The 13865-nt window shown below is 33.9% G+C and overlaps 1 protein-coding gene across 1 annotated transcript in view; it reads left to right on the top strand.

Moving 5' to 3' along the window:
• LOC117120563 overlaps positions 1 to 12757 on the top strand; it is a 27190-nt gene extending 14433 nt beyond the window's left edge. The window contains exons 7-11 of the mRNA XM_033265587.1: positions 3639 to 3827; positions 5903 to 5953; positions 7293 to 7472; positions 10508 to 10579; positions 11456 to 12757. Of these exons, the coding sequence (XP_033121478.1) occupies positions 3639 to 3827; positions 5903 to 5953; positions 7293 to 7472; positions 10508 to 10579; positions 11456 to 11704 (741 nt within the window). The 3' untranslated portion in view covers positions 11705 to 12757. The remainder of the gene's footprint in view (positions 1 to 3638; positions 3828 to 5902; positions 5954 to 7292; positions 7473 to 10507; positions 10580 to 11455) is intronic.
• The last annotated feature ends 1108 nt before the right edge of the window (positions 12758 to 13865 follow it).

Genomic DNA, 13865 nt, shown 5'->3' with positions numbered 1-13865 from the left:
TGGGTATGACATTAAACTCCATCGAGTCGTCGGCTCCTGACGTATGTCTTAGTGACTGCTGTTTGTTTTTAGAATGTAATCTTGTTTTTCATGTAATTTTTCGTGATTATGACTATTCTGGATAAAGAATGTTTGAGCAGAGGTGGATTCAAGCCCCCCCCCCCTTCATTTTTTTAAGGAAAAAAAAGAAAAATATATTCAAATTGAAGTGCGAGAGTGTAATTTCCGGCCATCTAGAGATGCCCTAATCATAAATTTTCTTACCTCACCCCCAACCATGGTGGGGCTGAGGTAGGTGGTTCCTCGGTCTGTGAAAGTCCCTCCCTGGTTCACCTCTCTTTCGAATTCTTGGATCTGCAACTGTTGATTTATTATATAATTATGTTTGCGCTTATTTATAATGCGTCTATTGCAATTTTCACATTATCCTCTCAAACAATCCTAAGAACGTTCGGAGTGCGCTTCACAGAGGGATTCGCCCCCCCCCCCATTGACCACGCCGGGGTCATACATAATTCGCATAACGGCTCCCCCCCTTTCAAAATCCTGGCTACGTCCCTGATTCATATCAGGAGTAAGACATACTCCCTTTGTTTTGTTTCAGTAAGATATAACATACTAGCATCACAAAATTCAGATAGATATTTAGCACAGCCACGAATCTCATCAATCTTGTTTGATACTGACCTTACATTACTGAGCGTGATGACTGGTAGTGGCAGTCGATTTTGATTTCTTCTTAGACGATGTTTTATACTCCACGTCGACCTCGCCTCCTGCGAGAGGCTACTTCCTTCCTACTGGGAACCCAATCTGGGATGTTAAGTCCCGAGTAGCTTTTCGTCCTGAGACCCATGTACGTGGGACGCTGACCGGACACCAAGCGCATCACGAAACAAAGCATCACCGTCGTAGCTAAATCGATTAGCAGATTTCGTGACAATAAAAATTGTCAACCAGTAGTTTAAAAATACATCCATACTACAGGAACAACAGATCAAACATACTTGAAAATAAAATACGATGAAAATTCACTAACAATAACTTTAAAAACTTAACTATTAAAGGAAATGAAATCCACGTCATTTGCACAGGCAATCTTTTTAGGGATTCTTGATACGATTCCATCCCTGGGTCCCCGAAATCAAGGGACTCAGGGACATAATGTGGTGAGAAAAATGCCTCTCTCACTACTACCACTACTGTCTGTGCCTAGGCAAAGTCTAGGCTCCAGGAGGCATACTCTTTTAAGCCTAGATAGGTTAGACCCAATACTAGGAGGAACGATTGGAAGGAAAAGGATGCCGATTGCGTAGCTTTTTACATCTAGCCAATTCAAAAAGGTAATAATCACTTTATTACAATAGCTTTGCAGTTTTAGTATTATCTGTTTTGAAGGATAAATGTGAATTCATTTATATATAATTTAGTTCTATTTTACATGCGTCATGATTATGCCAAGTAGCCATGGTTATATGGAAATTTGGCTAGGACATGGTTGGACAAGCTATTTATAATAAACAATAATATATAATTTTATAAAGTCAAAATTGTAACATTTATAAAATGCCTATTAATTCTGTTATGATTTTTATACAGGTTTATCACATATTGTAATCTTTAAAAAGGTACAGAAATGCCGTAAGAGAAATGATATATTGTTGGTTAAAGTTTATTTATTTAGTCTACTTTTATCATTTCTCTCCACAACCCTTTAAACCATCTATTTTGATAAGCAACTTTTTGTAAGAGTCACGGTGGTACTTTTGACTTTTATTTTATCATTTTTGAAAATTATATTTGTTGCTTTTGTTTGATTTACTCAGCTTATGATTTTTATTGGCCTGGTTTTATGCTTGCTTTTTGTTTGTCAAACTGTTAGTTTGGATGCACCACTGTGTGTGTGCTACCAATCTTAAGGTGTTATTCCTAATACATTTATTGATTGATTGATTGAGTGAAATAATATGTTATGAATTTATTTGTAAATTTGGTTTATATCTACTGTTGAATTAACAAAACAATTTACATTCTTTATATTATGACAGATGTTTCAATTGTATCTGTGGAAGGTAGAGCTGTGTCCGGTATGGTGATACACTGAATTGTCCAGCAGGGGTGCTTAAACCGCTGATCGCCAACTGACTTTCATCACTCAACAGAGGACATCTTCTACAAATTAGAAAAAAAAAATCATCATTATCATTATTATTATTATTATTGTTCTTAAATATTATTCATCGTTGATATTAATGATGTTGTACTTAAAGCTAAATGAGTATACAATGCTTCATCGCCAATATTCTGCTTATTGAAGCTGGTCCTTATGCGAATTATTAGCTGTTCAGATTCCTCCATTCAATGCAACCTTGTTTCTTCCCTTTTATGAGAGATAGCCACCCAATGAATATCCTCAAATAATCCCTTTCTTCTTCTACCCATCAATCCATTCCCTTCTAATTCCACATCCTTCAGCAGATTTGTCAACCTTTACAAGTATTCTGTTTAAGAATTAGTTTTAGATAAGCCATATATATATATAGGAGCTTAGAAGTATGCATAGGGGGAAACTAAAACAATATATATATATTTATATATATATAAATAAAACAGGAAAATCAGAGTTGCTGCATGGGTATGTATGGGAATTACTCATAAAAACAGTTTCAAATACAGTAATATCTTTCCTGTATTCTTTTGCATAGACCATTATATTGACCGGTAATTAACAAAGTAAAATGTCTGTAATTCAGTGATTGTTTTTTTCACAGAAGCTGTTAAAATGTGTCATAATGTATAATATACATAAGACACATTTTAACCGCTTCTGTGAAAAAAAATGATAAGTTATTGAAAGATTAACAAATAAAGTTTGAAATATGGAATTACTATGGTTTGCATCATTTTTTAGAGTTTGTTTCATACCATGATACTACTCAGTGTTTATCCAAATACATTACAGTACATTGTTTCCAAAACTTACTGAGCAAGTTTAAAACCTAAGAATATTTTATAATTATGTTAACTACAAATACATATAAATGTAGTGTTAAAACACACTTTTTAAGCAAATATAATATATATAGTGCTGTTTCTATGCCCTCAATACATTAAACACGGCGAGAAAGCTTGACCTTCAACGAATTGGTGTGTGATTACGGGGCCTTTTCAAATCGAAAACTCCCTAATTTGTTTGCTGGCCACGTTTGATAGTTGCACATGCACAATGATTTCATGAGACCCATGATCGATAACGTCATTTAAAAGTGCGCATGCTTACTGTTTTTTTAGCATTCCCAGCGCATGTTTTACGTGGACTCTTTGGAGACGTTCTTTGGTAACTGCGCCTGCACAATAATTAGTTTGGAATTGTCATTTTTTTCATAATATGCTACCACTACCTATAGTTTCCTAATGGCTGCTGCTTCTTGCTTGTTGCAGCCTAAAGGTGCGGCGCGAAAATTTCTGTCAAACAATTCGCAGTATAACGTTAATAAACGTAAGCGTATTTGTTGGCGTGCATTCCTGGTTCCACTGAATAATACGTTCTGATTGTTGAAGTTTTAAGTTTGATTGACACATTGAAAAGAAAAGTCCATTGTCTCAATAATTATAGAATAAAACCATTTTTTTTATAGAAATGCTTGTCATACACGGAAACAAGTGCATTAAAGAGTGGATTCGAGGAACAAAAGAGCATAGCTATAGAAACATTCGAGAAGAAAGGGAAGCAAGTTGGCCCATCTTATTCAAGACGCATCGAACAATTGGAAGATGATATTCCCGAGAAATACTCGGTTTTTGAATCTAAAATTAGTGATTTCAAGGTGAGCGAACACACATAAATTTTAAAATGACGAAAAATGTAAAAAAGATAAAGGTAGAAAATAATACGTGGCTTCCAACTCATTCAGCAAATTTCTTCTACCCTAAGGGCCACATGTCCAATCAGCTGCCTAGAGAAGCACATTTGTTTGCCCACAATGACAGGGACTGAATGTTACAATACAATGGGATAACCCTACTTTTTTCGAATGATGTACTGGGTTCTTTAAGTACACAGGAGCAAATTTGTGTACACTTGGCCTACGGTTTGGAGTCCTTATCCATCCCAACCAGCTGCTGATTGTGGTGCCGCTGCCTCTCGGTCATTCGACTCGCTTTGATGATGACGACACTTATGATGATGATGATGATGAGGAAGAGGAGGATGATAATGATGATGGTGAATAATTGACATTTGTAGCACCATTGCATCTGAAGATGCTATTAAAATGTTTTCATTGAAGATTTTATTTGAAAGTGGTGCAAATTTGAGATAATCCGGTAGTTTTTTCTACAGCATTTTCCAAAGGATTCTGTGTGTCCTTGCTTCAGCAGATTTTTTTTTGTTAGAGCGCATGAAGTCCCGGTGTGATTTGTATGACGTAGGCAAATTTATTATATTTATTATTTTTTAATGGTTTGTTCTGCCCTTTGTTTAAGTTTGTAGTTAATTATTCGGGTTGTGTTTAGAACTACTCTGAGCTAGTTTCCTAAGACACTTCCATTTTATATAATAATGTGTTCAACATAATATCGTGTTGCAAGAATTTGTACGTCATACCGTACTTATAGCATTAGCGCATATAGTTTATGATCTACGACGAGGAAGGACCCAGTCAAGGACTTTTAGGCCTACAGATATGAAATATATATATATATATATATATATATATATATAATTTCATATCTGTTCAATTTTTTGTGAAACAGTGCTCAATCCCACTGAAAAATCTATCTCTTATACACATCTAGATGTGTATAAGAGACAGATTATGCACTTGTCAATTGTAGTCCAAACTTCCATGGAAACTGCTAAGTGATACGCACGCGTAGTGCTTCCATCAAGGAACCTCATCTCCTTGGCCTAGCTCTCACGTTGCTTCTCCGATTCAGACCTACTGTAGGCTAAACCTTCAAGTAGGTTTTATCCTCCAATCATTTATTAGCGAGGCATTTTCCCAGGACTACGGCGGTGTGGCGGGGACTTAGCCGGGGATGTACATTAAAACGATGCTCCGCATTGCTAGGAGGTGGCCGGGACTCTCACATGCATGTAACCATTTTGGAAATTACATCCCCTGCTAAGTCCCCGCAAGGCCCAAAATGAGGATAAAAATAGGCCAGCAAAAACTTGCCAACTTTCAATCCTCCGTGTTTTTACAAATACTCAAGTTTATGAAGTCATTAACACATTGTACCCTTACAAATCTACAACAACTTTGCTACTATTAGATAGTAAAGAGGCCCACATTTGGCAAAGAGTAGAAAGAGGAGTCGCATGTGGATTATATATTATTGCCTATTAATATTTTACAAAAAATTTGTTTTACGATTGGCAAATTTTCCTCGGGTACAACGTACATAAATGTACATACTGTCTCTTATACACATCTAGATGTGTATAAGAGACAGTATATATATAGCGTATGTGTATGTATGTTTATTTCCTCCACGGTAATATACTATTATTTATTAAACATTACTACATAATTTTAGAACAAATTACCGTATTGTATGTATATTGTGTCTTCATTCATCATTCTTGTCATATGCTCTTAGTCTTGCTTACGACCTAGCCCTTGATCCCTCTAACACACCTACTGACATTAAGGCAGCTCTTAATATTTAGGTTTACTTTATTGTACTTGACTAAGAAGATTGCCATCTTTTTGTTATTTTATAGTTGTTATTTTGTGATTGTAAATTTCTGATTGTACGCGGATGATTGATTACCTTCGATGGCTCAAGTAGCAATAAAATTATTGAATTAAATTGTACAAGTGAATTGAAAATAGTGTATAACAACTCTAGTTCTTATATTACATGTGTTATTAATTTTATTTTATTATTATTACAGAATGAAGCATATAGGTTAGCATCTAAGACGTACCGATATTTGATGGACCAGGTAATGTATTCTAGGTATATGTATTATAATAGTTTTGAACCAAAGTCATATTTTCTGATACGTTATTGCCTTGTAAAATTAGGCAACGTAACCAGCTGATATTGTGATAATCTCTAATTGAAAGTGACAAACAAGGAAACTGCTGCTAACTGTCACTAAAAAATCTTAACAAACAAAATATATTACAAGAAAGAAGACCATGAGACAGAAATAAATGTTGTATACTGTATACATAGAATAAATTATGTGATAATCTTCTGTTGACAAAAACAGACGTTTGGGGTTTAAATTGTAAGGTCGGAGTTTCGAGTCTCCGCTGTGTCCTTGGGCAAGGCACTTTAGCTACATTGCTTCAGTCCACCCAACTGTGTCAATGGGTACCAGCAAACTGCTGGGGACTAACCTGCGATGGACTAGTGTCCCGCCCAGAGGGAGGGGGGAGGAACAACTCTCATCCGCTTCACTCTACAGAAAATTGGAATAAGCTCCAGCCCTATGAGCCCCAGTGGATCGGAAAGGATGTAAAGGAGACAAAGCCAACTCAGAAGATATCGAGAACATTTTGAATTTTTTATTCGCATGGGAATGCGTGTGAATATGTATCGAGTTCCCATTTGCGCACTGTATTATTATTTATATTGTCTTTATTGTGCTTCCGGTGCTACGGAGCATTCCTAATTTGAATAAATATTATGTACAGTACTATGATTTCCAAGCTGCGACCTATAAGCTTATCTATAGCTCCACTATATAGCGTTTAAGTCAGTTGTATTATAGGAAGTGCTTGGGGTTAGATCTGCAATTACTGTATACCTTAGGTCTCCGTGGTATAATAGGTTTGACCCAAGCCTCGATAGTGAGAATTTGCAGGTTCGAATCTCACCAGAGACGTTTCGTATTGTGCTTGATAGGATAGGATTATAAAATCTCCTACTTATTAGAATACTGTTATTATATATACTTTTTCTTTTTATATATAATGTAATATATATATATTATTATATTATATAACATATTATGTTATATAATATAATAATATTATTCAATGAATGAAGATATATATATATATATATTATATATATTATATATTATATATATTACACATATATTACATATATTTTTCATTATCTTTTTTATTGTCTGTACTAAATATAACATCTTATTACCAGTAAATTCATTTAGGCATCAGCACTGCACTGATTGTATTTTCTGCGGACAGTATGTAGATGTGTATAAGAGACAGTATATATGGATGGTGAGAGAGACATGTGGTTTTCTTTAACGTCAGATAAAATGTGCAAACAAATTCTAATATGTTCATGTAAACACTGTTTGGTAGATATATGAAGAGTACCAGAAACCGGAGGATCTTATGAAAAACCACATGAAAGCAAGACAAAAAGCATTAGAGGAATACAGCAGAAACGCAGATGAAATGACAGAAAAGGAGGCACGAAATTTTGAAGAAGAAATGAAGTTGAAGAGAATGGAATGCAACAAATTAAATGAACAGAGAAATGTAAATACACAATTAATTGATAATAATGACAATAATAATAGCAAATACAAATAATAAATACGAAATATAAAATGAAAAATAATTAATTTGTATATAACAGCATACAACCAACAGTTTTTTTTATAAAAAAATTCCTCAAACTTGGTCACAATGTTCAATAACTAACAATCTAAAGACGATAAAATTGGAGGTGATTAAACTTTGTTGGGTCAAAGGTCAAGGTCACAATCGACAAAATAATTTTTTAATATATTACAGACTATAGTGCACAGTTTTCATCAGAAACTCAGCCACAATATTCCATTAGGATCTGGAAGTGGAATTTTGAAGGACTAGGGTCGAAGCTCAAGGGCACAATGAACGAAAAATCATTTATTTTAACTGTTTGCCGTATAGACATGTGTGTGTGTGTGTGTGTGTGTGTGTGCTTACGTAGTTTGCAAAAGAAGTGTAACAAAGTAGCATTCATTTTACAGCGATTCATGTGAAAACAGTTTGGTGTGGTGACTAGAAGAGTGTTTTCCAAACTACAGACCCCGGGTTCGAATCCCATGATGTCTATTTTTTTCCTTATCTTTTGTTTCATTTTACGGTTATTGAAATATCTTGTGTAAACAACTTCGGCCCTTAATGGAATAATAATATAATGTACTATGTTTAATGTACTCACCATAAATATTTCATCCGTCTCCCGGATCTCTTCAGTATAAGCAGTGTTGTTGTGTAGTGTTTGTCCTGAGCTGGTTCATTCTGGTCGTAGGGTGGGCGCCATCTGTTGTTGGGTGTCATATGTCATGGTAATTTATGCATGAAACTGAAACACACATAGGACAAAAAAACGAAAACAAAACGGGAAAAGAAAAAAATGAAAAATACACCACACATCTCTGTGTGTGTGTGTGTGTGTGTGTGGGTGTGTGCGTGTGTGTGTGTGTGTGTGAACAGCCTGTAGTCCACAGTTTTTATCGGAAACTCTTCAAACTTGGACACAATGTTCCTTGACCAAAGATCTGAAGGACATAAAATTTTGATGGGTCAGGGTTAAAGTTCAAGGTCTCAATCGACAAAAAAATACTTTTTATATAACAGCCTACAGCCAACAATTTTAATCAGAAATGCAATATACCTGTCATTCATGGCAAAATATCGAAAAGTGACTAAATTTCGAAGTGTCAGCGTCAAAGGTCAAGGCCACAATCAACGGAAACCTTCATTTTTATATAACAGCATAGATCCAACAATATTTATCAGAATTCGTAAAACTTAGTCATAATTTTCCATGACCAACATTTTAAAGATGATTAAATTTGAAAGGGTCCAGGTTAAAGGTTAAGGTCACTATCGACAAAAAAACAATTTCATTTATATAACAGCCTACAGTCTACAGATTTCATAAGAAACTCGGCACAATATTCCATGACAAAGATCTGGAAGTGACTAAATTATGAAGGGTCAGGGTCAAAGCTCTGAGGCACAATGAACGAAAAACTATTGTATCTGTCTACCTTATGGACGTGTGTTTGTATGCTTACGGGGTTTTTCCGAAGAAGTGTAACAAAACGTACATACCAGGCATTCATTTTACAAGCGAAAACAGTTTGGTCGATGAATGGGTAGGAAAGTTTTTTCCACACTATGAATAGCGGGTTCGGATCCCAAGACATTTTTTTTTTAATTTTGGTTTTTCATTTTTTTTTTTCATTATCTTTTTTATTGTCTGTACTAAATATAACATCTTATTACCAGTAAATTCATTTAGGCATCAGCACTGCACTGATTGTATTTTCTGCGGACAGTATGTGTGGGAAATTTATATAGATGAGAATTATGATGTTGGCGGAGGTCTGCACTGTCAGAGTGCATTTTAGTTATTATAATTATTATTATTATTATTCTTTTAATTACAGAACGTGTTAGGTATAACCCAATAAAGAAACTATTACATTTTCGTGACTGTTCGGAGTAGGGTGTGAATGTGAGGACCATTTAAATGGATTTTAGAAGAAAAAAAAACGTCCTTGACAAGATATTTCAAAAACATGCTTAAATTTTGGTGACCATCCGGAATAGGGTGTGGATATGAGGACCATTTAAATAAAAACGTCCCAGACCAGATATTTCAGAAACTATTCAACTGATATGAATAAAACTTTCGTGAAAGCATAACCAAGGTACAAGGAAGAAATTATAAAGTGTAGGTGACGATCCAAATTCGGCTCTCAGACCTAAATATCTCGAAATGGATCAATGGATATAAATGAAAATTGGCAGAATAGCTTGTCATGCTTTGAAAAAGAAGTGTGTCAATTTTGGTCACAATTCAAAGTAGGGTGTAGATATGAGGACCATTTAAAAATAAGTTTACCGTATTATCGCAGGCAGAAACAATAGCTATATGGTGAATATTTATAGTAGTGCAATTACAGTAAAGGTGTACTGCGTTTTATATGTACAAACTTAACTTTTTTCGGAGCTTATTGGGAATATTTTTAATTCACCTTTACATTTAAACATATGACGCTAAAAACGAAATCCCCATACACTTATTTAAAAAATATTTCCATTTCAACACCAATATACATTAAATGTATTTCGTTTTTTCAGCTATAAGAGTAAAACTTACCAGTAAATTAAGCCAGAACATGTCAGGAATTGGCAGACGTACAACTAACACAATAAAAGGCGTTCGAAATGTGAAGTGATTATATTTTGGTGTCGAGTACAGACCATTCAAAGGAAAAAGTCGCAGATCAGATATCTCAAAACTAAACAACTCATATAAATGCAAAATTTCGTGTTAGTGTAATTTTTTTTAAGTAGACTGTGGTTGGTGGTTGGAAAGTACATATTTTTCAGGAATTTTTTTTATAGAAAGAGATTGGCGGTGGGTGGAGATATGCTCTCTACTGAGTGATCTTATTATTATTATTATTTTATTATTATTATTATGAATCCTCTAAACAAAAATATTAGCATGCTTTCTGGTCAGTTTTGAAACGTATTAATTCAGTTGGCTTTTTGTCTTTCAATTAAAGGAAAACGCTGAAAGCAAAAACAATGCAGCGTTTGATTTTGCATTAGTGGTATACAGAAATAAATTGGAAAAGGTGAGTTTTATTCGATTTTTATCAAAGAAAACACTGTATGGAAACAAACAACATGTAACTTTGGTTGCAATAGTAGACAATATTTTGCTTGTATATGTATAGCACATCATTGATTTTATTTAAAACCCTTTTAATTGTTAATAGTATGATTTTTTCGCAGTCATTGTTGTTAATATTATGCCAAAAATATGTTGTGTTGCCCTTAAATGGGGGAAAAAAAATTTAGATCATCAGTCAGTCTATCGGTCGGATTTTTTTTTTCTAATAATACCTGAAATAGGATATGCAGTCCCCGTTATGAAGACCCTAGGCCTAAGGGCTCGTAACATGCTTGGCCTAAAACCGTAAACGGAGCCTAAGTCTAGCTATGTACTGGCTTTAAAGCGATGGCAAGACCTAGACACTGCTTTATCTATTGTCTGTATACCGTAAGGTAATGAATATGCCTACTATTTTTGATTCAAGCAACCACTAGTTGTACAGTAGTAAAGAATAGGCTAGGCCTAGATCTGGTCGTGACATGACAGCTCAGGGCGATAGATCCGATGTTGCGTGCATATATGTCTCGGATAGAATTTATATTCTAAATGTTAATTTTGGCAGTAGTATTTCTCGAATTTGTACTTAAACAAAATTTCAAAAAAAAAAAAAATAATTGCTGACTCGATTTTTTGGAAAATTTCGGTCGGTCGCGGAGGGCAACACAACTTTTTTGGGGGCATTATTGCGTTACCTATTGCATAATATTTCACATATGACTCTGCAAAGGTCTAATTATGTTCTTAAAAAGTATAATATCCTTAAAGTTAAAACTATAAGATAAAAATAATTGATTATTTTTGGTGTAAACCGATATACTATTTTTGCCTTTTTCAGGATTATTTAAATATTGGATTTGAGGATCTGCATATGCGCGCAAAAAGAGATGCAACGATCAAGTATTTTGAAAATGCAGAAGTAGGGTTCCCGTCATTTACGACAAACCGCGAAGAGTTACGAAAAGCAATTGAATACATCATGGAAGAATATAAAAGTAAAAGAAATTTTTGGAAGGGAGCAAAGCATTTCATAAGGAGGGCAGTATTTGCTATCCCCAATAGATTGTTAAAATCCATTGCCCTTTAGTTACCATTTGTTTGTATCATGCGTGAAGGTTTAGTCTATAAGCACATACATGCATATTGTTTGTATACATAAATTTCTTCTAATTTGATTTTGTTTAAATGTCATTGTTTTGTTTATAGTCTTACAGACAATTCGTCTTCTAGTATAGATCTTAGTTAATGGTAATGTTTTTCTATATTTATTTATTTAGATATTGAGGTTATAACACAAATTCTATTATAATTCTTATTTACCAATAATTGAAGTTAATGTTGATGATTTGAATCATTCTTATTATACATTATGCAGCACAAAAAATGTATAATGTTCGGTTACTTTCGTCTATTAACTTCCGAAATGGTTAATGGTTAATTATTTCTAGAGAAGACATATATTTCTTAGTTGGGGTTTTTGGAAACCAACATGCCCTGACGAACTTTACTGCTATAAAAGTGTAAGTCCAAATAATTAATTTTATGATGATTGTTACATTATATGATATATAGATCAAATCGAGTCTATACTCTCAGAAGCTATAAGAATTTATATTACGGTTAATGTTACAGCCATTATATTATTGTACTTTTCAATATCCATGCCCTGTGTAATTCAAGGTAAAATAAGCTAATTTAATCTCTCTGATAATCTATGCAAACAACTTTAATTGCGTTGTCCCCTTTTTAAAAGAACTAGTGAAATCAGTGCTATGTCACTTTTTATGTTATATGTGGAAGAAACATGATGGTTATTTAAACTATTACAAATTTATAAACATTCCAACAAACAAATAATCAACTCTATAGGTAAAACCATAGCAACGTATAATACCTGGAAGTTTCACTTGTTGCATCAACAAGGCTTCAATATCAATACAATCATTACCAATTAACGTATAGAATTCATGATCTTGTATATATAGAAATCATTGGTTTTTTTCAATGCTTATATTGTTATTGTAATCGTTGTATATTTACACTGGTGTATAAGTTGAACGGAAATACAGATAATATTATAGATGGTAGTATTGCAATGTAGGCCATGTTTAAAATAGTATTTGCTCTAATGTTAACTATATGTAATGATAGTAACTGGTACTAATTGGTGAATACAGTTTTAGTGGTGTAAAAGCGCATGACTTCAGGTCACAGGTTAAATCATTAAAAATAGCTTGGCTTAAGCATCTTTACAACAAAGACGTCGCCATGTGGAAGTATCTGTCCCTCTAGTACTTGGATAATGTTGGTCCTGTCTCTTATACACATCTAGATGTGTATAAGAGACAGATTTTGTTCCTATTAATTTGTTTTAGGTTTTTGTAGTGGTTGATCTTAAATACTAAAATGTAGTGTAACATTGCTGATTTTATCTAAAAATAATTATAATAATTCTTTAATAACACCTTGGACCTTTCGCATACATGTCGAACGTCATAACCACTTGACCATATATATAAACATATATATAAAGTGTACGTCTTTAATCGGTTGTTTCTGGCAACGTTTCTTTTAGGAAAATTTACGCTTCTTACAGTAGGCCTTGTAGGCATATTAAGACTACGAAAAAAAGTGTCAGATGGTGGAACAGTATTTGAGAGGGCGTGGAGGGCATATGTATAGACAAATAAAGCAGGCGCACCCGCCTAATGGAAAATTGGCTGAGTAAAAACAGTTACACTAAAGTGGTTGAAAGCACTTCATACCTTCTTATTTGACCAGTTAGTACCCCTTACATAATCATCGAACTCCCTCCACAACATCACCCCTCCCAAATACCACATGTCAAATATTCCTAGATACGCCACTGGTGCTGGTCAGACATCAAAATAATTGAGCGACATGATATCAGCTTAATGTTATAGTTAATTTGTTTTCCTAAAATTGTTTTAAGTCTTTTGCATTGCATGAAATTTCTGAGATTTTGATACTTACACTCACATAAGCGCTGTCTCTTATACACATCTAGATGTGTATAAGAGACAGGATATTGAGGTTATAACACAAATTCTATTATAATTCTTATTTACCAATAATTGAAGTTAATGTTGATGATTTGAATCATTCTTATTATAGGCTACATTATGCAGCACAAAAAATGTATAATGTTCGGTTACTTTCGTCTATTAACTTCCGAAATGGTTAATGGTTAATTATTTCCAGAGAAGACATATATTTCTTAGTTGGGG

The sequence above is a fragment of the Anneissia japonica genome, unplaced genomic scaffold (genome assembly GCF_011630105.1).
Source record: "Anneissia japonica isolate Jap-2015-1 unplaced genomic scaffold, ASM1163010v1 scaffold288105_len30852_cov201, whole genome shotgun sequence".
Lineage (NCBI taxonomy): Eukaryota > Metazoa > Echinodermata > Crinoidea > Comatulida > Comatulidae > Anneissia > Anneissia japonica.
Note: the sequence above shows the minus strand (reverse complement) of the source record. Positions and strands in the feature narration are given on the sequence as shown.